Here is a 27,005-nt window from a genome sequence, read left to right on the forward strand (position 1 = left end):
TTTTCGTGCTGTCCATGCACCGCCGGCAAAAGCAACCCCCACCGCCGGAAATCATTCTGGATTTTGTCTAGAGCGTGTTTTTCACGCTCGAAAACCCATTTTACCGCGAAAATTGCGAACTCGGGCTGAATTTCGCGGCAACGCCCATACAGCGGGAGTCACATAACGCAAGCAGCCCCATTCAAGCACAAAGTTTCAAGGATGTTTTCATGGCGAACGGGCTCGCCGCGGCATTTCGCGGAGGCCGCGGAATCTACACTCTATCATGGAATTTACGGAGCGCGTGGATATCAATTCCGAAACTTTATGGGTATAAAGTTCTCATAAACTTTTGACGTGAAAGGTGCATTGACATTTCCAAACGTGTGCTTTAGATTTTCAGTTGCGCAACTTTGTAAGTTTAATGCTCCCATAAATATTTGACGCCAAAGGTGCATTGACTTTTCCAAAGTCGCACATCGGGCCATACAACGAGACAAGCCAAATGAACACGCTATCAGACAAGATGACAAAGCCCGCAGCGAGGCCCGATGAGACTAAGCGTTGGGGTGGTTCATTCGTGCCGTCATGTCACATAAAAAAATATCATTTTTTTTCACCTGCGCCAAAGCATCCAGTGAAGACACTCAAGCCAGCCAAGGCAACTATGTTCTTATTTATTTTTTCTACTTTGACCTTTAATCGCGAGGACACATTGAGCCTCTTCAATTTTTTTTGTTCTCGCTCCCGTACCCGCGCGCTGCCAGAGCCAGCCAGAGCGCATGCGTTTTTCTCGTGTTGCCCCGACCACCGCGCGGCGCATTTCGGTGCGCGTTTGGTTTTCTCTGGCCGAGGGCATTTTCGCCTGGCAGAGCCTTGGAGGCTTTCTAGCTAGCAGACGAGAAAAAGAAACAATGGTCGCGAGCCGCCATCCCTGTGGGGACTCGACGGATTGCAGCGCGTTCGCTTGAGCGCAACCTCTCCAGAAAGTCTTGTCTCGCCGGTGTAGGATACCGGGCAGTATGCGCATGGTTCTTGGTGGACCAAGCGTCTCGTGTTTTCTTCGACATTCCTTTAATAGCCATATCAGTTGCCTAAAGTAGGCATTCTATTGTGACCAACATACTTTTCCTCGCGTTTTTTTTTTTTCATTACCGTTCCCCCGCCCCACAAAATGAAAAAAGAAGCATTGTTGCGGTGCAGCGAATTGTCGCATGGTGAAAGTGCTATTTTGTTACTTCTTTTGCGGAAAGTAATGGGCCATGGGACGCTTCAGCTGCCGGATACACTTATTATATTATTGCGATAGCAATTATATGGACACTCTAGGCGCATTCCTGCCGTCGCCGTCGCCCTCATGTTCCGCATAAAGTCCAAGCGCGATAACATCGTGACCCCGCACCGCATGCTGTATGTGCGAGTGAAAGCGTGTGGGGGGTGGGGGGGGGGGAATGGGTGAGCCGACGATAGTGGCTCAGTCTTGTGTGCGCAAGGGAGAAAAGGGAGGAGCAAGCGCGCCGCCTTCCGTCGGGCGCGATACATCGGGGGGAGTGGATGGAATGGTGGCAGGATCTAGGATTCTGTTAATCTTTGATTGCGCAACACGTTTATTTGCTTGTTTGACGCATTATATACCGTGACTTTTTCTTAGACACGTAGATTTATTGGAAACTTACTTATACGTATGTTTAAATATCTTGTTGCGAGGTTTTGTGTATACGTGCAGTGAACTTCATTTCCAGTGGCACTTTTTTGCTCTTTATCAAGCTGTTTCTTCCCATTTGTATATTCCATTGTATCTTCGCATTTCTAATGTACGAGGGCGAGTCAAATGAAAGTGAACCTACCCACCGCGCGCAATTATGGTTCTGTTCATTATCTGCAAGGCCTGCGCGTAGCACACAGGCATCTCTTATTTACAAAAGTGACACGCAGGTGTGAGGATAAATGTTCTTTAATGCTCTCATACACTGAGTTGAACATGGTTGCGTGCCGTAATGGACTCTCCAGAAGTTGAGCAGCGTGGGGCCCTCAGGTTTTTGACAGCTGAAGGTGTTTCCCAAAAAGAAATTAATCGCCGTATGGCTGCCGTGTACATGGAACATTGCATTTCATTGGCCACTGTGAAGCGTTGGAACGGTTCAAAGAAGGACGGGAAATTTTCAAAGACGATCCCAGACCGGGCCAAAACCACCGTGCAATCACCTCCAACACAATTTCAAAGGTTGATGAGCTGATTAGACAAGAACGGAGGATAAGCATAGATGAACTGGCAGAGTGTTTGAACATCAGTCACGGTTTGGTTCACGCCATAATTCATGAACATCTCGGTTATCGGCTCTTGTGTGCGCAATGGATGCGCTAGATTTTGAACCACCACCAGAACACGGAGAAGATCAGCGCTGCCTTTACTCATCTGATCCGGTATCACAATAAAGGTGACGATTTCTTGTCTGCAATTGTTATCGGCGACGAACCATCATGCCACTACTAAGAGCCTGAAACACGACGGCAAAGCTTACAATGGAAACATTCAAATTCACCTTCCCCAAAGAAAGCAAAGGCCGTCATTTCTGCCAGAAAGGTGTTGTTGACTTTTATTTTTCAATCGTCAGGGGCTATTACTGATAGAATTTGCTAAATCTTGAGAGATTATCAATTGTTTCCGATATTGTGAAACGCCGGATCGGCTGCGTGTCACAATCAAGAGCAAACTACGTGGAAAATTGACGAACGGGGTCATCTTGTTCCACGACAATGCCCGTTCCAACGTCGCTGACGTGGTTAATACAAAACTGGCAAAGTTCAAGCGGGAAACGCTGCATCATCCGCCATACAGCTCAGACCTGTGGCCTTGCGGCTTCCACATTTTGGGGCAACCGAAAAAGCAGCTCAAGGAAATCAGATTCGTCTCGGACGATGTCGTCAAAGTCAGTTGCAGACGTTTTGAAGCAGCAACCCAAGGAGCTTTATGAGACGGGAATCGCGCGACTCTTTAGTCAATGGGACAAATGTCTAAATGCTCATAGGGGCTACTTTTAATTAAAGTACCCCATTTGTTATATATTCGCATTGGCTCACATTCATTTGACTCGCCCTCGTATATTCTGAAGAACTCCTGCTTTTTATACGTGGTCTCTGTTGCGACTATAATTTCGGTGCAATTACTCACGATACGCGACCGGTGACAGCTGCTGCTGCGTAATACATTGGAATAAATGGCAGCGTCATTGAGATTTTTCACTGGCCGTTGCATATGTACAAGACTGTAAACAAGGATCTTGAATGACAAAAAGTTATTAACATATTGGTCCTCAACTTGTTCATTTCATGGCCTTTACATTTTGCATATCAGCGGCATGCGCTGCTTTGCTGGCTTCGAACTGATGTAGTTCTAAAGTTCGTGTGATATTTTCTTTACCTATTAAATAGACAAAATACATGGAAGCATTGACATCAGTTATGTTAGGCACAATTTTTGGCACATACGAGTACATTCTTTTATGAAAAAAATACATATTTTACTTGTATTCACAGTGCGTGGCGTTCAATGATTCGTTTGCAGCATCTGTGGCAATGGCAATTCAGTTATTATTGGTGTATTTGATCCCTAGGCAAATTGTTTAAGAGGAAGCTTTAGCTAGGGCCCAACTCCGACGCGGCCTATTCAGATACATGTAAAACGCAGAAACGGTTTTCTGATATAACTCCTGAATCGCTTTTAATGAAATGTGTTGCATTTGAGACAGCATGTTAAATTCTAGTGTCTGTTGGAAGCGAAATTTCATTTTAGGGCCTGGACTCTATTTAGAATATTTTGAAAAATTCGAAAGTTCGAAAAAAATGGAAGCACGAAGTTTAAATATTAATAGCTCTGCATCAGGAACAGATATCGCGGTTCTGTAAACGGCATCCATTACACACACCATTCAAAGCGGAGAAATTCGATATATCAATTTGTATCTTACGTGAATTGGTTATGTTATGTACATGGGTTCTGCAAAAGCCGTATTTCCCTAATACTTAATTTTTTGAGGCTCATGCGCAACATATCAATTTTGTCCGCTGTAGATGTACTATTGTGTGCAATTCACAGAATTGTGATATCAATTTTCATTGATTTACAGAGTTGTAAACTTAATTGTATCGTTTTCTGAAAATTTTAAATTTTTTCCACTTTTCAATAAAATAATGACGACCTAAATCGAAAATTCGAAACGAACCGTCACTAGAATTTAAGTTTTTCTTTTAAATGCAACAATCCTCGTCAAATTTTGTGCAGTGGTTGCCGAGAAAAACGAATTCTCCTTCTACATGTATTTAGATAAGAGCATCCGACCTAATGTTTCCTCTGAAGGAGGTGGTCCACCTGCAACGTGAGCCCTCCCCCCCCCCCCCCGAACGAAATTTCTGGCTACGCCACTGGTGGTCTTGGATTGTCGCATTTGTTCTTACGACAGATTGTTTCTCGTTTTGTCTTCTTGCGAGATCAAAGTTATTCATTCTTGCGTACGATGATCCAGATCCGTTTGAAAAGCGTTTTGCCTGAATTTATTGTGTCTAGTGCACAGCCTGTACACTATCGGCTTAAAGGCTACTTGCGAGAGGTAGTCGACTCCCTTCGAATATTAAAAGCTCGGTTTTCCCTTCAGTACCTGAGCACAGTAACAAGAGAGAAACTTTAGAAGGATTTAGTTGAAGTTATGATGCCAGTGCCATTGTACCGAATGGAATACTATGGAGGCCCAGGACAAGATGTTTTAAAAAGAGTTAAAAGGATGCCAGTGAGAGCAAGCGTAAAGTCCTTCTACTTTAAATTGCATACATCTACCCTTCCGGTCAAAACATGGATAGCCGACAAAGGAATATTTGTACCATGGACGACAAACTGTGCGCTATGTAACAAGCCGGAGACTATTGAGCACGCTTTCATTGAGTGCTGGGATGCAATATTTTATTAGGACGTCTTGCAAAGAACTCTTAAAAAGGAACTGCCGATAACAGCACAGGGTATACGTTTCCTGCCGGTAGACAGCCATCAGGGCTTTCCGTACGACATGATAATGCTCCTGGGCCTCCATAGTCTTTGGAAGACACGGATGGCGGTAACGCACGCCGATGTGAATGCGCGCTCAGCACGAGAAAATTTTGTTGAAAGCATTATTTTCATACGTGAGATATATCGTGTACAGGCAGATCCGCCTGACTGGTTGGGTTTTCTTGATGAATTAGTGAATTTCAAAAAATTTTAGCTTGTCACGGTGGTCCAAGTAGACCAACGTGTTTTTATTTATGTATGTCATTTTGTGAATAAAGAAAAAAAAAGAGTGGTGCAGTGGTAAGCTGCCGGGTGCGGAATCGTGAGGTCGCAAGTTGGAATCCTCGGCGGGGACGTTTTTTTCTTACTTTCATATTTTTCTTTTTTGTACTAACAAATTTACATAGCCTTAAGGAGGTCTCTGTCAATTTTTAATTAAATATTGATCAAGAACTACAGAACTCTCTACTACAGGACGTCACACTACAGACTACAGACAACAGAACTACAGAAACAACGTCCCAAAAAACGACAGGCTGAAATTTCCTGTTGTGTTTTTCAACTGGGAGTATACTGAGTTTGTACTTTTCTGATCGCTAATTCTACATATTCATAAGACTTATATACTGCACTATGATCATGACTAGATGTTTATTTATATATATATATATACGTGCCACGTCCGCCGCCAAGGTCTGTGAGTGGTGGCGATGGCTAACACTCCCAGGGTTCTACTAGGACCCATAATTGCGCAAGAAAGTGGATGGGGAAACAGCGCCGCGGTAGCTCAATTGGTAAAACATCGCACGCGAAATGCGAAGGTTGTGGATGCGGTTCCCACCTGCAGCAAGTTGTTTTTTCATCCACTTTAATTTCTGTTAACTTATCGTTTCTTTATTTCATGTATTAAGCACAAGTAATTTCACCTATGTTGTCCTTGGTGTCAGTGTTTGTTGGCTTCTCATGATATGACTATATATATATATATATATATATATATATATATATATATATATATATATATGTATATCCGAATCGGAAAATCAAGCCCGTGCAGTACTCTAAGTGGAGCACCATATCTTCTAAGCCACTGCGGAGGGTTTTCTGTTAGGACGACCACTATTATGAAAGTTCTTTAAAAGCTTTATACAAGGAATGAAATGACCCGTACGCTGACCAAACATGCTGCTGTCGAAAGAGCTTGGACGTTTGGGCTTCCGCACAGAAGCCTTGCTTGCAGTCTGAAAAGAGCTTGCGTGTGGCAGCCAAAACGTCTAGCTGCCTTTGACAACAGCATTTTGGTAGGTGGTCTATTTATTGCTGTTCTAATTTGAGTCTACTCCAAGACCAGACGACAGGTGTTCGAATTGCTTATTTTGTTTAAAGAACGGTTCATACAAATAAATAATGAAGAACTTTGTTAAATATTTACGGAGAATTAACGATTCCCTCATCAGGCTACATTGCAACTTTCGGTTATACGCTGGAAGTTGTTACGTGCCCTCTAGAGAACACAATGCCGCAAGAATCTTTTAAACTAGTTCATTAATAGCCGAGCGTCACTGCCAAGAAAGACACTCTCTCCACATGCCCCGTCTAGCTTCTGCAAGCGACAATCGTTCCCTGGCTTCTCCCTCGCCGGAGCTCGACGATTGCGTGACGCCCACAACACTCGCCCCGCCTTCGTGTTTTTTCCTCGCGTCGTTGCGGTGCGGCTCACTTTCGATGACGGCGTCGCGCGCGAGCTGTTGCGTTTGCCTCGTTTCGCGCAGTGCACAATTCTGGGCACTGTGCACGAGAACACTTGGCTAGCGGTATAAGTCAGTGCTACACGAATACTGAAACGGACACAAAGCGGATTGAAGAGCACGATTACGCGCTGGAAGACGGTAGAAAGTGGCATAGTTTCGTTATCTGCGCACGCGTCTGCACGGCGTGGGAACAAAGAAACGAAACGGAAGTAAAAAAAAAAAAAAGACGCAGAGATTCGGTTTTTGTGTTTTATCATTTCTCTAAACATTAATTCGATTATTGAAGCAACCGATTAAAAAAATAACATATGTTGCGCTGAATGACTCTGTAAATCACGTGCCACGACGAGTGACGTTACAGCACTACCGTGTACGTAGGCTAACTTGCGCGTCGTGCGTCGACTCTCCAAGTGAAAGCGCGGCGCCCGTAAGGAGAAGGGAAAACGGTGTTCGGTTTGAAATTTCGGCTCTTTCCGTGGCGCGTAGCGATGTAATACTTAGCAGACACAGTCGTTAGCGCGGATTGTATGCACTGGGCTTGTCAGCTTAAATGCCAGACCTGGTGAGGGGCCCTTTAAGGAAAGAAGAGGCAGCGAACAACAGTCAACTGAATAATGTTTGCGGAGGAGCCATTCTAAGTGAAAAGAGGTGGGCACAGAGAACAAAAGACCAGATAGCGCACGCACTCTGCACGTGATCCCAATCCTGTTTTCTCTCCCTTCTTCAGAAGAAGCTTTCTTTAGATTAAGTTGATTTCAAGTAGTTATTTCTTTCTAACTTTGTACCTGATGACGGTGCAGCACTCCTTCCTGTTTCCGTCACCCATTTTCCTAAAAGGCTTGTGATATTCAACAATGTTAGTCGTAGGAGGTAGCACATGGTGCTTAATCAATAATGTCGCCTTCAAAGCATTTCAATTTACCTTCGTAATTGTTGAGGCGAAGGTTATCCAGCATTTATAGTACATGTACACCATAAGATAATTTCAAGCCGCGTAATAAGGAACTTCAAAAAGGAAGAACGTGGCAGTCGTTCCCGGTAATTTCCCCCTCATTTTCTTCTGTTTGTCGTCTTTCGTGTCTGGTTATTTCGACGTATATATAAATGAGCTTAGTAACAGAACCAAAAATTACCTATTACGTTCTTTTAAAGTGACCGATTGATGGACTGATTCTTTAATTGATTGATTTATGGATGAAATAATTGATTGATTGACTGGTTGATTCATTTTAGTTATTCATTCATTCTTTCAATCATTCGTTCGCTCATTCATTACATGATGTGTTTTAACTCGAAGGCCGCACATATGCTATCAGATCCAAATTCAGAAATGTTCTGAACTAATTTTCATTATGAACGATTTGTTAATCCTATTTTACCGCTGTGACAGTTTTCCTATTGCTTGCCCGTCGGAATGCCGCAGCCGCGGTCAAGAAACCCATCAACAGCTTCGGTAGGAACAGCAGAACGCCAAAGACAATGAAAGAGCAAATTGTGGTATTTGCTTTGTTGAGTATACGTCTAGGGACCATGCAATGGAAGTGCTTTGCTGCTGAGGACAAGCGCACACCGAAGGAAAAAATGTTAAATGAGTCCACGAACCTGAATGCCCTTCTCTCCTGGTGATCCATCCTTGCCAGGTGGACCCTGAAAAAAAAAAGACTCAGGCTGAGTGCCACGCTTAGCATACTAGCCAGCAATCCCAGCGTTCTACTAGGAAACATAAATACAAAAGAAAGAGAATGGAGAAACAGCGCCGCGGCAGCTATATTGGAAGAGCATCGCTGGCGTAATGGAAGAGGTGGGATCGTTGCCCACCGGCGGCAAGTTGTATTTTCGTCTACTTTCATTTCCAATAATTTATAATTTGTTTATTTCATTTATTAAGCACCAGTAATTTCCCCTAAGTTGACTTTGGAGTCAGTGTTTGTTGGCTTCTAATGATATAATTATTCAAAATCGGCCTTTTCGGTTAACCCCCTTTCTTCCCGTTTATGCTCAAGAAACTAATGTGAGTTTTCTTTGTATAATGGGAAATAGTATTGCTCTTCCCTCGTTCGCTGCGATGCTTTCAATGAAAATAACACGTATAGTACAAGCTGCAGATATGCTAGCGTAACCTTGCAGCGCGTAGTTTTCGAAGAGTCTAAAACAGGTATATATATATATATATATATATATATATATATATATATATATATATATATATATATATATATATATATATATATATATAAAACGCCACTTTAGGTCGACATTGCGGCCGGTGACCGGCCTGTAGTATCCACACTTATAAGGAACGCTCATAATCCCCTTCTTTAGTAGAGTAGAAAAAAATGCAGCGGCTATCATTTAACTACGGTTATGCGTATTTGCTCGACGTTAACGTATAGACTGTGAAATCGCAATAGATGAATGTTCTAATTGCAACGGTAATCTGGGCATGTACACGGCCCTTGCACGCATGCGTCGCACTGAGAGTAAAGGACATCGTAAAAGGCGCTGCGCTTATTTGGCAGCCACAGACGCAGCTGGATAAAGCACACCCTAAGAAACCGACTGCCTTCCACGGGAACACAACAAAAAAGCAGCGCTTATCGAACGACGGTGCTCGTTACCTAATAGCGGCAAACTTGTCGCCGGTGTGAACACTTTGGTTATATATCCTGTCCAGATCGGCAACCTACGGAGTAGAGGGCGCCTGCGAGGATACATCGCACGGCATATAAAGCCCACATTCAATATACCCCTCATCAAATTCGCCAGCTGCAGAAGCAACAAGAACGTGCCATCTCTTGCACGAAATTCGCCCAGTAACACAAAAAAGCAGCGATCATCAAACGACGGCGATCGATATTTGATCGGGGCTAAGTTGCCAACTGCGCCATTACTTTGGTAAATATCCTGCTCAGAGCGGCGATTTACGGAAGTACACGGCACTTGCGAGGATTCTTCGCACAGAGTGTGAAGGCTACCTTCAAGAAACCGCTGGTTCGATTGGAATCCGCAACAACAGCTCGATCAAGCTAGTGTCTAGAGTTGAGCATTTTGCACGAGAAAAAAATGAAGCATCAGTGATCATCTAACAACGGCGATCGATACTTGATCGGGCCTAAGTTGCCCACTGCACAACTACTTTGGTGAATATCCTGTTCAGAGTGGTGATTTACGGAAGTACACTGCACTTGCAAGGATTCTTCGCACAGAGTATAAAGGCTACCTTGAAGAAACCGCTAATTTCATTTGGAATCCGCAACAGCAGCTCGATCAAGCTCGTGTCTAGAGTTCGGCATTTCACATCAGAAAAGAAGAGAGCATCAGCGATCATCAAACGACGGTGATCGCTATTTGATCGGCGCTAAGTTGCCCACTAAGCGATTACTTTGGTGAATATCCTGTTCAGAGGGGCGATATACGGGAGTACATGGCAATTGCCAGGATTCTTCGCACGGAGTATAAAAGCTACCTTCAAGAAACCGCTGATTTCATTTGGAATCCGCAACAGCAGCTCAATCAAGCTCGTGTGTAGAGTTGGGCATTTTACACGAGAAAGGAGAAAGCTTAAGTGACCATGGAAACACGGCGCTCGGTACTTCATCGGCGCTATGTTTCCCACAGCGCGATGACTTCGGTGAATATCCTGTTCACAGCGGCGATTTGGGGAAGTACACGGCACTTGCGAGGATTCTTCGCACTGAGTATAAATGCTACCTTCAAGGAACCGCTAATTTCATTTGGAAATTGTAAAAGCAGCTCGATCAAGCTCGTGCTTAGAGTTCGGCATTTTACACGAGAAAGGAAGAAAGCATCAGCAATCACCGATCAACGGCGCTCGGTACTTCATTGGGGCTAAGTTTCCCACTGCGCAATAACTTTGGTGAATATTCTGTTGAGAGTGGAGATTTACGGGAGTACACGGCGCTTGCAAGCATTCCTCGCACGGAGTATGTAGGCAACCATCAAGAACTCTTCATTTTATTTGGCATCCACAACTGCAGCTCGAACAAGCACGTGTCTAGTGTTCGGTATATTGCACGAGAAAAGACGAAACCAGCTGCGATCATCGAACAAGCCGCTAGGTAGTTCATCGGCGTTAGATTGCCCACTGTGGTATTACTTTTGTGAATATATTGTTCAGAGTGGCGATTTACGGAAATACACGGCACTTGCGAGGATTTTCCGCACGGAGTATAAAGGCTACCTTCAAGAAACCGCTGATTTCATTTGGAATCCGCAACAGCAGCTCGATCAAGCTCGTGTGTAGAGTTCGGCATTTTACACGAGAAAAGAAGAAAGCAGCTGCGATCATCGAACAAGTCACTCGGTACTTCATCCTCGTTACATTGCCCACTGTGGTATTACTTTGTGAATATCCGGTATAGAGCAGAGATTTACGGGAGTACAAGGCGCTGGCCAAGATTCCTCGCACTTCAATTAAAAGCCTACCTTCAAGAAACCGCTGATCTTATTTGGTATCCACAACCGCAGCTTGAACAAGTACGTGTCTAATATTCGGCATATTGCACGTGAAAAGAAAGCAGCAGCGACCATCTAACACGGCGCTCGGTACTTCATCGTCGCTAGGTTGCCCACGGCGCGAAAACTTTGGTGAATTTCCTGTTCAGAGCGGCGATTTACGGGAGTACACGGCGCTTGCAACACTTTCTCGCACGGAATATAGAGGCTACCTTGAAGAAACCCCTCGTTTCATTTGGAATCCGCAAGAGCAGCTCGATCAAGTTCGTGTCTAGAGTTCGGCATTTTACGCAAAAAAAGAAGAAAGTGTCAGCGACCATGGAAACACGGCGCTCGGTACTTCATCGGAGCTATGTTGCCCACAGTGCGATAACTTTGGTGAATATCCTGTTCAGAGCGGCGATTTGCGGAAGTACACGGCACTTGCGTGGATTCTTCGCACGGAGTATAAAGGATACCGTCAAGAAACCGCCGATTTTATTCGGAATCCACAAACAGCAGCTGGATCAAACTCCGGTATCAAGTCCGGTATTTTAACCGACAAAAGAAGAAAGCATCAGCGATCATCGAAGAACGGCGCCCGGTACTTCATCATCGCTAAGTTGCCCACGGTGCGATTACTTTTTCTGAATATCCTGTGCAGAGCGACGATTTACGGTAGTACACGGCGCTTGCGAGGATTCCTGGCTCGCAGTATAAAACCCACTTTCAAGAAATCGCTAATTTTATTTGGCATCTAAAACAGCAGCTCAAACAAGCACGTGTCGAGTTTTCGGCATTTTACACGAGAAAAGACGAAAGCATCAGCGATCCTCGGACAACGGCGCTCGGTACTTCATCGGCGCTATGTTGCCCACAGCACGACAACTTTGGTGAATATCCTGTTCAGAGAGGCGATTTGCGGAAGGACACGGCACTTGCGAGGATTCTTCGCACGGCTAAAGGCTTCCTTCAGGAAACCACTGATTTCAATTGGAATCCTCAACAGCAGCTCGATCAAGCTTGTGTCTAGAGTTGGGCATTTTACACGAGAAAAGAACAAAGCATCAGCAATCATCGAACAACGGCGCTCGGTACTTCATCATCGCTAAGTTGGCCACGGCGCGATTACTATTTTGAATACCCGGTACAGTGCGGCGATTTACGGGAGTACACGGCGCTTGCGAAGATTCGTCGCACGGAGTATAAACCTTACCTCCAAGAAACCGCTGATTTTATTTGGTATCTACAACAGCAGATGGATTATGCACGTGTCTAAAGTTCAGCATTTTAGATGATAAAAGAAGAAAGCATCAGCGATCATCGAACAACGGCGCTCGGCACTTTATCGGCGCTAAGTTGCCCACAGCGCGGTTACATTGGTGAACATCCTGTTCAGAGTGGCGATTTACGGAAGTACACAGCACTTGCGAAGATTCCTCGCACGGAGTATACAGCCTACTTTCAGGAAACCACAGATTTCATTTGGAATCCGCAACAGCAGCTCGGTCAAGCTCACGTCTAGAGTCCGGTATTTTAACAGAGAAAAGAAGAAAGCATCAGTGATCATGGAACAACGGCGCTCGGTAGTTCATCGGCGCTAATTTGCCCACTGCGCGATTACTTTGGTAAATATTCTGTTCAAAGTGGCGATTTACGGAAGTACACGGCACTTGCGAGGATTCTTCGCACGGAGTATACAGCCTACTTTCAAGAAACGGCTGATTTTATTTGGCATCTAAAACAGCAGCTCGAAGGAGTACGTGTCGAGTGTTCGGCATATTGCACCAGAAAAGAAGAAAGCAGCAGCGATCATCTAACACGGCGCTCGGTACTACGTCGTCGCTAAGTTGCCCACGGCGCAATTACTTTTGTGATTATTCTATACAGAGTGGCAACTTACTGTAGTACACGGCGCTTGCAAGCATTCCTCGCATGGTGTATATAGGCAACCTTATATGATTTATATGGGATTATATGATTTTATATAGGATTTTATATGGCATCCACAACAGCAGCTCGAACAAGCACCTGTCTAGTGTTCGGCATGTTGCACGAGAAAAGAAAAAAGCAACAGGGATCATCGAACACGGTGCTCGGTACTTCATCGTCGCTAGGTTGCCCACTGCGCGAAAACATTGGTGAATTTCCTGTTCAGAGCGGCGATTTACGGGAGTACACGGCGCTTGTTAGGATTCCTTCTACGGAGTATAAAGCCTACCTTCAAGAAACCGCAGATTTTATATGGAATCCACAACAGCAGCTTGAACATGCACGTGTCTTGTGTTCGACATGTTGCTCGACAAAAGAAGAAAGCAGCAGCAATCATCGAACACGGTGCTCGGTACTTGATCTTCGCTAATTTGCCCACTGCGTGGTTACTTTGGTGAATATCCTGTACAGAGCGGCGATTTACGGGAGTACACGGCGCTTACGAGGATCCCTCGCACGGAGTAGAAAGCCTACCTTAGAGAAAGCGCTCATTTTATTTCGCATCCACAACAGCAGCTCGAACAAGCACCTGTCTAGTGTTCGGCATATTGCACGAGAAAAGAAGAAACCAGCTGCGCTCATCGAACAAGCTGCTCGGTACTTCATCGGCGTTAAATTGCCCACTGTGGTATTACTTTTGTGAATATTTTGTTCAGAGTGGCGATTTACGGAAGTACACAGCACTTGCGAGGATTCGCCGCACGGAGTATAAAGGCTACCTTCAAGAAACCGCTGATTTCATTTGGAATTCGCAACAGCAGCTCGATCAAGCTCGTGTGTAGAGTTGGGTATTTTACACGAGAAAAGAAGAAAGCAGCTGCGATCATCGAACAAGCCGCTCAGTACTTCATCCTCGTTAAATTGCCCACTCTGGTATTACGTTGTGAATATCCTGTATAGAGCAGATATTTACGGGAGTACTAGGCGCTGGCCAAAATTCTTCGCACTTCAATTAAAAGCCTACCTTCAAGAAACCACTGATTTTAATTGGTATCCACAACCGCAGCTCGAACAAGTACGCGTCTAATATTCGGCATATTGCACGTGAAAAGAAAGCAGCAGCGATCATCTAACGCGGCGCTCGGTACACACTAAACATTTTGCACCCTTATGGCTGTTAAAAAGGGTGCTTTCTGCATTTACACCCATATCCACACCTTTTAGCACCCTTCTTGGTCAAAATACCCTATCACAAGGGTGTACAGTACACATAAGGTGCGACTTTGCTAGAAGAAGGGTGTTAAATCAACGACTGAAGGGTGTTGAACGCATTGATGCATAAATCTAAGTAACCTGTACACCTCCACGCATTGAGCAATGTGTGTAGGTATTGCATTTTTAATGATAAAGCATTTTATGGCCTTTCAGGTAGGAAAGATGGAGTTCTCCGCAACAACAATCCATACGGGACCCTGCTCATGTCAATCTTGTCATTTCCCTTGAAAGCATTCAGAAAGTATTCAGAACCGCGCCGCCCTTTTATTCTCTCATATTATTCACGTCGTTTTAGCGTCACGTCCATGAAAAGAAGAGTAGGTCAACCTGACCTTTGGTTACGTCGTAGGTACCTTAGTCTGTGTATTTTTCATAGAATATGGTACTTTAACCCTTCTCTTAAAGAAAATATTTCACCACACCAAGTTATATCTCGTCTCGCATCGGCCATCAACAGAAAATTGATGTGCCATTCTTCCTTTTTGCCAAGAACAGCCACTGAATGGAACCACCTTCCCGCATCCACAGTCTCAATTTGTGACACCACTACTTCAACATCGCTGTTCAAAGTGTCTTACAGTTTAATTTTCTATTCTTGCCCTGCACTGCAAATATTGTGTACTTTCACCCCTTCTTTCTGTTGTGTCTACTAGGCCTTGAAAGTATGTATAATAAAGGAATAAAATGTGACGTCATCAGCGTCTCGTATGACGTCGGTAGTGATACAGAAGGTAGTAAATAGAACAACGTTAATTATAAGCAATTATGGGTAAATAATTTGAATTAGGCTGGAATAAATTCGGCTAAGGTTCGTACAAACTGTAGCAAGGTGGATTACGGCAGATCAAGGTAGAATCGTGAAGGACACGTGACAATGTATGACGTATCACGGTTGCAAGTGTACATCCATGAAGTCATTAAGTTTTCGCATTCCTAAGTGACTGTCGATCTTTTTCTAGGATTCTGATGTTACTGGCATGACAGCCACTCCAAAATGTATCATTGAGAAAATGTACGCACTTTCACTTACAATTTAATTATCCCTATATTTTGTGCTCACAATTATATTATCATGCAATTAAACTCTTCTAAGACAAACTGCAGTAGCAGAATGAAAACGCGCGAGCAACTTGCACAATTCTGCACGAATATTTCGGTGCCCTTAAAAGCCTAACGAAAAATAGCGAAATTAAAGAAGCTGTCAGGATACATTGCTGAACAAACAGGGACGTGCTATTAGACGAGCCTCTGCTGTACAATAGCATCAACGTACAATTTGCTTGGACATAACGAATACATTTATAGCGGCGAGATCACGCTGGAAGTTCTCAAATCCGAATCTCCACGTACCTTGCCTAAGTTATTTAGAGTTTTACTAAGCTACTGGTCTGCCTTCTAAGCGCGTCTTCGAACACAGTTTGTAAGGCTCAGCCTATATATTAGGGGCTGGTGTCGTCAAAGCTGTAATTGCTTATCCACAGCATACGCTCTTACAAACGCATTCTTCAGTCGCCTCATAAATGCTTACGCGTCGCTGTCGCACGACCAAGATGTGAGGGTCTTTATCGAGCCAGGATATCGCTGTAACTACGCTGTGACCTCGCAAGGTTGCTTCGTTCGGACGCAGCGAATAATCTAATTGCACCAGCAGACGAGCGCCGATCGTCTCGCTCACGGTCCTGATTTGTGTACTGTACCCTCAATCATGCAGCACAGATTGCGCCTCCACCCCCCCCCCCCCCAAAAAAAAAAATGCTCGGCACGAAACCTAGTAGCAACTACCCGCATCACCACTCTAGTTGGAGACCACAACGAAGCAGCAGCAAACAGGCGGCCATGCGAGCAAGCAAACCTGCCAGAATAAACGTTCAATTTGCGCGCCCGCCCCCTGCCCAATGAAAAGCGACCGGAAGTGACGGGACGACGCTGTACAGTCACTTCGGCGTGCGGCACGATGGGAAGGCGGAAGCTACGCCATTATTGCACTCTTCAGCTACATGAAATGCGTTCGCGCCTCGTGCTGTGCGAAATAATTTTAAACGTGTGATTCGTTTTGTGCGCGGTGTACAAAAAGGTGTGGCCTGTGCTTTGTGTGTTACTCGTGCTCCACTTCAAAGCAAAGCGTTCGTACGCACTGGAAGATGGATCCACGGACGCCGAGACGAGCAGTTGCAACGTGCCCTGTGTCGGCGGTCGGTAGTACTGCCATAATGGAAATTTTCAGGCAAGTGCCCATTTATTTGGTATTCCTTTGGTGGGTTACGTGTTTTTGTTCGCTCTAGAAGTATCTTACTGTGATCTCGTAGCATAATTCACTAATGTAAGAGCAAGAGCAGCTGCACTCCTAGTAGGGCAATTTAACTACCTCGATCGTGCCCCGTCTTACATCGGGCGTGATGCGCCTGCATAGTTACGCTTTTCTCAGCGCTTGAACGTTCATAGATGTGATTCTTTTGTGCGTTCAGCGCGGATTCTTGTAATACGGTCGCTCGCACTTAAGTTAAATGTGGTCGACCACTTTAGCGTCGCGTAGAAAAAGGACGACTGACTTTGCCACCTTTCGAAAGAACTGGCGCGGTATTGGTTCTCCCTGATGCGGTCGCGTGCTGCTGTTGCTGCTTGCCGGGCGCCCTTAGCATGTTTTCGGCTCGCTTTGCCCCTGCGTGTGTGAGCGCTCGCGCTCGGCTCGATTCGTGTGTGTGCATGCGCTCAACTCAGCTCGCTTTGTGTGTGTGTGTGTGTGTGTGTGTACATGCGTGCGTGCGTGCGTCTTGCGCGCGCATACATGCCGGTTTGTATGGGCCGGCGTGCTTGCGTGTGTCTAGTGCGTACGTGTTTTGTGAGCGTGTTTCTGCGTGGGTCACTGTGTGTGCGTGCACGTGTTAGCGTGTCTGCCTGCATGTATGTGTGCTTACTTGTGTTTATCAATGTGCGCGTGCGTGCTTTTGTGTCTGCGCTTTGAGAGTGCGTATATTTGTGTGCGCGCGAGTGCGTTTTGTGTGCGTGCGTATGTATTGCATAAGGCCGGTAGAGTTTTACTCGCAATAAAGCTCTTCCAATTTGGTGCAGCGAGTGTTGCCGCCTGAAAGCCGAGTTTGGTTCCAAGCCAACCTGGACAACTGCTGTATGAGGCGCTGTTTCTCAGGAGGATCAGTGGGAAGGCGTCAGGTATACGTTTCCTCCTTTTTCCCGCCTCTGCCCTGATGAATCGATATCCTTGATTGTTATTCTAAAAGGAACGTTACATTCAGAGCATAAATAAATGATTAAGAAATCTGGTAGTGTGTTTCTCCATTGCACTAATTCTGATCTTAAAGACGTGAATTTCTCATTAGCCCACATTTCCGTTGATGCAGACAACCGCTGAAATTGTGAACAGCAGGTTATTCGAGACCCCCCGTCCTACGTATATAGCAATTTTCTTCAGGAGCTTTAATAAATTTTGAAAATTTGAAGTGTTGTTGTTGCGCTTTAGAGGTATCATATGCAAGCTTTAGGTCTCTCCGGGTAGTTTGCATGCCCTTCGAGAGCTGTCGCCTATAGCCCTATTGAAATTCGTAACTACAGTTTGGAGCACTGGGGAAGCTAGAAGGCTTGTCCTGGCTCTCGAGTAAGTGTATAAGCTGGAAGTGTAGGTTGAGGAGTTTGGGGTTGGTCACACGAAGGCTTTTTTATGCTTTAGCAGTAGGAGTGTCACAGGATAAAAAATGGAGTGTGTCAAGCGTGGGAAGCTGCTTATGTGGTAGAGGCTTGTGCGTGTGTGTGTGTGTGCGTGCATGCCTGCGTGCGTGTGTGAATTCGCTCCTCACAAAGGAGTGTGTGTGTAAGTGAGCTACTTCTTTGCTGGTGCTATTTGCCAAAAATTGGCAAGAAAACACAATAATCAATATAACTTGAAATAATAAGCTATGCAAAGCATGCTGGCACAGTAGCGACAGCAGCATATGAGCATACAAACATGCAGCTGTGTGACAATCTTAATGCATGACTGCAACATCTGCAAGGAAGCTTGCTTCTTTTTCAGTAAGCAGTGCAGAGTCCATATTTCTTGCTTTTCTCGTGCAAACCAAAACGAGGCTCATTGCCAGTTATCTTGTCTTTTATTCTAATAACATTTGTTTATCTTAGAGTGTTGTTTCTCGCAGCTCAAGCAGAAGATAGCATAACTTTCACAATGCCCAGCCTTGGTGCCCTCCATCAAGAGCAAGCCACTTGCGTTCGCCTACAGGTAGATGGTTGATGTCTTCTAGGAAGCAGTTGGGAAGACAACATTGTAAGTAGACATAGGTGTGTAGTTTAATATTGTAAGTCAAGTAATAATTTAAAACTCTGAGGCTCCTTGGCGGCCTAAGCTTGATATCATATGCAGTTGTGTGTGTGTTTTTAAATATTGCCGATTGTAATGCATACTGCAGGTATGACTGCTGATCCAAAGCATACACTTGCATTTTCTTGATGGCCTTTCATAATGATGATTTTCTTTGTGCAAGAATATTCACAGACGGGGCCTTCCAGCATGATATTCTTTATTGTGCATTCAGTGCTAATTTCGTATGACCTTCCTGCTACCAATGTTTTTGCAGCAAAGGAATATTTCTTTACTCTGCAATGAGCTTGTTATTTGCTCGTTGCATTACTCTTCTACCTTTAATTTGATCCTGTATAACTCTCAAAACCTTAATACTTGAGCTGTTTTTATTTCAAATACAATATTAAAATGCGCCGAATTGCAATCTAGACTGCAAGGGATTTGAAGAAATTACAAGAAACTAGGACCTCTCATGGGTGTTAAAAAGCATTTCCGTAGGCATTGCGCCTATTTCTTGCACTGAGCTAGCTGCTCATGAAAATTGCAAGCATATGTCATTTCACACAGTTTTGCAGGATATAGCAGGTCTATCATTGTCACTAAGCACAACCTTTCCTCATTTGCTTCATGAAAATCTGCCTCATGCTTAATTTAGGACAAGTCTTGAAAAATGAATGTTTCATAATTTTGAAACTACACAAAGTATTGGTTGGGGCTTGGCAGTTTTCAGACAACTTGACCATGTTGAACCTAGCCATTACAAGACGATAAAAAAAACATGCACAGGAGGACTCATTCAATCAAATGCAATGCTGTGGTCATTTTCCATGTGGCAAAATGTACTTTTAGGCGGGAAAGGGTGGGTAGCCAATTTACAACCATTGCGACTCATGCGGGTAGTGGCAACACAGGATGAGAAATGGTTGTGGCTCTGAGGTTCATTGAATATGTGAACACTTATATACAATCCCTCCCCACCACCCAAGTGAGGGGTAACCGTGCAATATATTTTGGGCGGTAAAGTTTATTTTTTTTTTTGGAGACAAGAAATTTCAGGCTCTAGTTGAGAGGCTGCACAAAGAAGGACCATGTATGTATTCGCAGAATAACATAAACTGCCTAGGAGGGGTATCACAGTTTAGAGCATGAAATAGAAAGTGGGAGCATGACGAAGGATCATAAGTTTATTTAAACTTATGATCTTTGAGAATACTACTTGTCACCGTTTGCCAAGCTAACCCATTGAAAGAAAGGGGCGTGCTCTAAAACAAATAGTTAACACATGCTAAATTTTCAAGGAAGGTATGCCGAAATGTCAATTCTTACTAAATTTGTAAATAAGAAATACAGAAAGGGTCTAATAAACTGCATTGGGGAGTTGGAGATTGTTGGGCTGGATGCATGTATTGCAGGGCAAATGAGAATGCCAGTGGGGGTTCTCTCATTTTCATTTTGTGTGCACTCTGTAAAACTACTCTTTGTCTCCTAGGGCAATGTTGTGTAAAAATAGTCATTTTTTAATGTCTTGTGCATGTCAGTCTTAATGTGCCATATCCCGTAAGGTTCTCAGCTGCAGTACTTATAAAGTGTAATGCAGAGATATATTGCACATTTGATGTAAATTTTATATTAAGGTCACATACACACTCTTGGACAAATTTCTGTTGTTGAGAGATGTCATTGGTAGTGTCCTTAAATTTTATTCACTCTTATTTTCTATGATGAAAAGGCTACTGTAAATTTATTTGCTTTTGCTGCTGTATGTGCCTTGTATTCACAGTGACATAGTGGTTTAGTGTTCACAGTAAATGCAATTCCTAAATTTGCAAAATAGAAATTTCTCCTACCTTTCACCCGTCTTGCCCAGTTGCCTGAGCTGTTCATTGTTCCCAGTCACATTAATTAAGTTTGTTACTTTCAGGAGCTTGTTGCCTTATCAAAGTTTCCACAGTGCACATGTGTAACTGCACAGACTGGACTCTCATGATTCTCTTCTTATTTTGCTAATGCAGTATGCAAGATTCCAGCAATGCCATGCGCTGCATTTATTGGTCAAGATGCTCAGAGAATGGAGTCCCTGCACCTCGGGGTTAAATGTGAATTTTTTTTTCTTTTGGAAAGCTAAACGTCATTTGCTGTATCAATTGCATTCTTGCAGCTCAGATGTGTACTATATTTTTTCTAATTTTGAATCAATTAATATTCACTGTTCAGTATAAAAATGACGTACAGTGTGAAGGACAAGGACTGCGAGAGATGACATACACTGCGCTGACTTCCAACAATATTTTATTGCGTTTCCGCATGGTGTGTTTATACACAAGAAGGGTCATGCACAGAAAATGAAAGGCAGTCACAAGGGGTGTTCTAACAGCAAGTCATTGTACTAGGAACATGGTCACTTAAAAAAAATCGCAATTTCTATCTGTGGAGATACAAGATTTCACTAGGGGTCAGCGTGATAGAGGGGGCACTAATGCACACACTACCCATTTTTCTGGTGAAATAAGCTCCAATAATGTACCGGGTGAGCTGTGTCTCGCTAGAACTTGCGCATCTTCAAAGAGGGGCATGCAGCGGCAGTACTAGCAATGAATGCCCAAGTGGCCTTGAACAGTGTTATGGATGTTGTAGTGCACTCTTAAACGATCATTTAGGCACCTGCCTGTCCGTCCAACGTATTTACTGCCTCAAAACGGGAATATGGTAAACCACATTCGTTACACATATCGCAAAACGTTTTCTGTGCCCGACAGAGCAAGAACTCTGACACGATTTAGGCGCTTTTACACGCTTACAGAGCTTTGCCAGCTTTTCCGGGGCTGAGAAAAGGACTGGGATTCCTGAAGGTTGCCAAATCTTTTTTTAGCCTATCGGAGACATCATGCACATACGGTAGCACTGCGACCCTGTCTTTCAACCGGCTGGTTCCTTGACTGAGTGCGCTCATCACGTTTTGTGCCCTTCAGAAGCTGTTCCACTGTGGCTGAAATTAAGGCCAAAGGGTAGCCAACCCAAGAAAGGGGATCAACCTGTGCAGCAAGACTATCTTGCATTTCATGTGAGCAAGATTTATTGAGGCTGTGAACGAGGCAAATCTTTACAATACCTCGTTTAACAAGCTTTGAATGTGCAGAGTTAAAGGGCAAGAGTGACTTCTTGCTTCTCGGTTCAAAGCACTAGCCCACCTGTTTATTTGCGAGGCACTGTCTGAGATCTAAAAAGCGCAAAGAATCATCAATGGGGAGCTCATTTGTTAGTTCTAGAGGCCGCAGCTCTCAAAGATCTCGAAGTCTCTCAAGCAGCAGGCTCAAAAGCATGATCAGTGCAATCAATAAATACCAGGTAGTCGTCCACAAACGAGCACACTTTGACAGCGGGAGACGCATCTAGGTGACCTTGAATATTTAAGTCATGATTAGCTAGATAAATATCACTCAGTGGCGGCGCCAGGCATGATCCTACACAATATACAAATAAATGGTGTTTGTATAGGATCATGCCTGGTGCTGCCACTTGGTTATATTTATCTAGCTCATCATGATTGCAATATTGAAGGTCACCTAGATGCGTCTCCTGTTAAAGTGTGCAGGTTTGTGAATGACTACGTGGTATTCATTGATTGCACTGATCACGCTTTCGAGCCTGCTGCTTCGGGAGTCTTGGAGATGTTTAAGAAAGCCTCTACAACTAACGCATGAGGTCCCCATTGATGATTCCTCGCGCTTTGTAGATCTCAGGCTGGTGCTTCGAACTGAGAAGTAAGAAGTCACTCTTGCCCTTTAACTCTGCACACTCAAAGCTCGTTAAATGAGGTATTAAAAGTTTTGCCTCGTTAACAGCCTCAATAAATCTTGTTCACACGAGATACAACATAGTCTTGCTGCACAGGTTGATCACCTTTCTAGGGTTGACTACCCTTTGGCCTTAATTTCAGCCACAGTGGAACAGCTTCTGAGGGTCACAAACCGTGATGAGCCCGCTCAGTCAAGGAACCAGCCAGTTGAAAGACATAGGTTCGCAGTGCCACCGTATGTGCACGATGCCTCCGATAGGCTAAAAAAGATTCGGCAACCTCCAGGAATCACAGGCCTTTTCTCAATCCCGGAAAAGCTGGCAAAGCTCTTTAAGTGCGTAAACGCGCCCAAATCACGTCAGAAATCTTGCTCTGTCGCGCACAGAAAACGTTTTGCGATATGTGCAACGAATTTGGTTTACCATATTCCCCTATTTTGAGGCAGTAAATATGTTGGACGGACAGGCAGTAGCCTAAATGATCGTTTAAGAGAGCACTATAACGCCCATAACACTGTTCAAGGCCACTTGGGCATCCATTGCCCCGGGACTGTGACTGCGAGCCTCTCTTAGAAGATACGGAAGTTCTAGTGAGACACAGCTAACAGGTCATCCGGGAAACTATAGAAGCAAATTTCACCAGAAAACTGGGTAGTGTGTGCGTTAGTGCCCCCTCTATCACGCTGACCCTAGTGAAGTCTTGTACTCAAGAGATAGAAATTGTAATATTTCTTTTTTTTTTCAGGTGACCACGTCCTTAGTACAATGACTTGCTGTTAGACGCCCCTTGTGACTCATTTTCTGCGCATGCCTGCTCTTGTATACATACACACAATGTGGCAACGCAATAAAATATTGGAAGTCAGCGCAGTCTATGTCGTCTCTCACAGTCCTTGTAATTCATGCTGTACGTAATTTTTTCGCATTAATTGCCAACTATCCCACGAAAGCACCGTTTTCAGTATACTTATAATGTTTGATACGACCATTTGCTGGCAAATGTTAACGGTGTGATATTAAACTTGAACTTTTACATGACTGCCTGTGCCTGTGTTCTTTAAGTAACCAGAGTATGGCTTAATTATTAAACCATATTTGCTAACTTGCATACTCACATGCTACAGCAAGCCCTAATCTTGTATTACTGGATCTAAGTGCAAATAATTTTGAAATTTACTATGTATTTTAAAACACTGTCCACCTTTCGTGCTCAGCAAAATTGTTTAATCAACAGTGGTTTGCTTTTATCAGGCCTTCTACTGCACCTTGCACCCACACAATAGTTAATGTGCAATACTCACTCTTGATTTATAGTAAGAAAAGAACCTATTTTCAAACTGCATATTGTATATGTACCAGTGCCTCCGGGTTACAAGACAGAAACTTATAGAAACTGGAATTGTAGTTAGAAAATCTGCTACACAGCACTTTTAGCACAGAGAACTCTCGTTTCACAAAAGAGGACAAACTATGTAGGCACTATAAATTCTACATATTTTTCGTGTTCAAGTAATCTTGTTGGAAAGAGAAAATTAGCAATAATGCTGCTGGCTTAAACCTCACTTAAAGCACATCTATGCTTGGAAAGTATTGTTTCAGTCCGAAAAATGTTGGCCAGTTATGCTTACATCGACTTTCCAAACTTTTCATAATGCTTTGCGATTACATTAGTGTACAAAGTAACAGGTGTCTTGTGCATTTGCTCTGCATTTCAATTACTCCCCTAATTCACCTTTGCAATGTTCCTTTTTTTAATGGCATCAAAACTTGAATTTTCGTTCATTGAGCCTTATACTGTAAATTTATTCCTTTATGTGGCCCAAGACTGCGAGGTCAACTCAGGCTCTTTCAGTGCTGCTATACATAGTTTCTTCTCTAATAACAGATTTGATCAATACATATATTTTAGATACTTTTGTGGGAAATGTACATGTTCTTGTACTTACCGATGTGTTTAATGATTGTGCATGTTTATATTTCATGTGATTTATGTATATATTGTACTCTGTATTGCAGCATGCGATAAATATATTTACATTTTTCTTAAAAATGCAGCATATATCGTACCAGTCTGTGTTGCATGTTATGTGGATCTGGAAATCGTGATAACCATTGGTGTTGATATACATGCTCAAAAGTGACATTTGCAAGGTTGTATTTGTGCAGCGAAGACAGGTTTTGCAATATACACCGTGAATTACTAATATGTAATGTGATCCACACGTATAGGTGTGTGTGTGCCCATCGAAGCTTCAAGGCCGGCTGTTCCACGGTGCGTTTGGTAGCCGAACTTGAACCTTCTGGCACACGCGAGAGTTACGCGTGGATCGCTGTACATAGTAGTAATTGAAGGCGTGTACTGCCGAACCTGCCTTCCGTACACACTAGAAATAAAAGGGTGTACACCCTTCCAACACCCACATAGATGGGCGTTAATATGTACTTGCACCCCTACACTCTAAATTTATTTTGCTGGACACCCTTCCTCAAGGGTGCTATAATTGCACCCCAACTGTAGGGTGTAGACAAGAGCACCCTTAGGGTGTTCGTCTGGCGCCAAACTGATTTACACCCTTAAGGGTGTTGAAATGTTTAGTGTGTACTTCATCGTGAATAAGTTGCCAAGTGCGCGATTACTTTGGTGAATATCCTGTTCAGAGTGGCGATTTGCGGAAGTACACGGCACTTGCGCGGATTCTTCGCACGGAGTATAAAGGATACCGTCAAGAAACCGCTGATTTTATTCGGAATCCGTAACAGCAGCTCGATCAAGCTCACGTCTAGAGTTCGGTATTTTAACCGAGAAAAGAAGAAAGCATCAGTGATCATCGAACAACGGCGCACGGTACTTCATCAGCGCTAATTTGCCCACTGCGCGATTACTTTGGTAAATATTCTGTTCAAAGTGGTGATTTACGGGAGTACACAGCGCTTGCAACGATGCCTCGCTCGGCGATTAAATGCCTACCTTGAAGAAACCGCAGATTTTTTTTTTTGTTTGTTTGTTTGTTTGTTTGTTTGTTTATTGGTTTCTTTCCAATATTGGTTTCTTTCCAAATACAATATATTTCTTTTCAATACAATACAATCCAAAACCGCAGCTCGAACAAGTACGTGTCTAGTGTTCGGCATTTTACACGAGAAAAGAAGAAAGCAGCAGCGATCATCGAACAACGGTGCTCGGTACTTCACCGTAGCTAAGTTGCCCACGGCATGATTACAATTGTGAATACCCTGTACAGTGCGGCGATTTACGGGAGTACACGGCGCTTGCGAAGATTCTTCGCACGGAGTATAAACCTTACTTTCAGGAAACCGCTGATTTTATTTGGTATCTACAACAGCAGATGGATTATGCACGTGTTTAGAGTTGAGCATTTTAGATGATAAAAGAAGAAAGCATCAGCGATCATCGAACAACGGCGCTCGGCACTTTATCGGTGCTAAGTTGCCCACGGCGCAATTACTTTTGTGATTATTCTATACAGAGCGGCGACTTACGGTAGTGCACGGCGCTTGCGATGATTCCTCGCTCGGAGTATAAAGCCTACTTTCAAGAAACCGCTGATTTTATTTGGCATCTAAAACGGCAGCTCGGACAAGCACGTGTCTGTGTTCGGCATTTTGCACGAGAAAAGAAAAAAGCAGCAGCGATCATCGAACACGGCGCTCGGTACTTCATCGTCGCTAGGTTACCCACTGCGCGAAAACATTGGTGAATTTCCTGTTGAGAGCGGCGATTTACGGGAGTACACGGCGCTTGTTAGGATTCCTTCTACGGTGTATTAAGCCTACCTTCAAGAAACCGTTGATTTTATATGGAATCCACAACAGCAGCTCGAACAAGCTCTTGCCTAGAGTTCGGCTATTTACACGAGAAAAAAGAAAGCATCCGCGATCATCGAACAACTGCGTTCGGTACTTCATCGGCGCTAAGTTCTCCACTGCGGGATTACTTTGGTGAATATACTGTTCAGAGTGGCGATTTACGGAAGTACACGGAACTTGCGAGGATTCTCCGCACGGAGTATAAAGGCTACCTACAAGAAACCGCTGATTTTATTTTAAATCCGCTACAGCAGCTTGATCAAGCTCGTCTGTAGAGTTCGACATTTTGCTCGAGAAAAGAAGAAAGCATCAGCGATCATCGAACAACGGCGCTCGGTACTTCATCGTCGCTATGTTGCCCACGGCGCGATTACTTTTGTGAATATCCTGTTCAGAGTGGCGATTTACGGAAGTCCACGACGCTTGCGAGGATTAGTCGCACGGCGTATAAAGCCTACCTTCAAGAAACCGCCGATATTATTTGGAATCCACAACAGCAGCTGGAACAAGCAGGTGTCTAGTGTTCGGCATGTTTGACGAGAAAAGAAGAAAGCAGCCGCGATCATCGAGCACGGCGCGCGGTACTTCATCGTCGCTGAGTTGCCCACTGCGCGATTACTTTGCTGAATATCCTGCTCAGAGC

At 44.0% G+C, this 27,005-nt stretch overlaps 1 protein-coding gene and 1 long non-coding RNA gene across 3 annotated transcripts in view; one reads left to right on the forward strand and one right to left on the reverse strand.

Moving 5' to 3' along the window:
- Positions 1 to 27,005, reverse strand: part of LOC126529915 (uncharacterized) — a 934,270-nt gene that overhangs the window by 454,575 nt on the left and 452,690 nt on the right. Inside the window, exon 19 of the mRNA XM_050177364.3 lies at positions 8,371 to 8,415. Coding sequence (XP_050033321.1) covers positions 8,371 to 8,415 — 45 coding nt within the window. The remainder of the gene's footprint in view (positions 1 to 8,370; positions 8,416 to 27,005) is intronic.
- Positions 15,787 to 27,005, forward strand: part of LOC129384583 (uncharacterized) — a 56,900-nt gene continuing 45,681 nt past the window's right edge. Inside the window, exons 1-3 of one of the 2 annotated variants that reach the window (XR_008612286.2) lie at positions 15,787 to 17,598; positions 18,576 to 18,703; positions 20,752 to 20,832. This is a non-coding gene — a long non-coding RNA (uncharacterized lncRNA). Of the gene's footprint in view, positions 17,599 to 18,575; positions 18,704 to 20,751; positions 20,833 to 27,005 lie in introns of those variants that run through there. The other variant, XR_008612287.1, reaches the window with a different exon arrangement.

The sequence above is a fragment of the Dermacentor andersoni genome, chromosome 5 (assembly GCF_023375885.2).
Source record: "Dermacentor andersoni chromosome 5, qqDerAnde1_hic_scaffold, whole genome shotgun sequence".
In the NCBI taxonomy this organism is placed as follows: Eukaryota; Metazoa; Arthropoda; class Arachnida; order Ixodida; family Ixodidae; genus Dermacentor; species Dermacentor andersoni.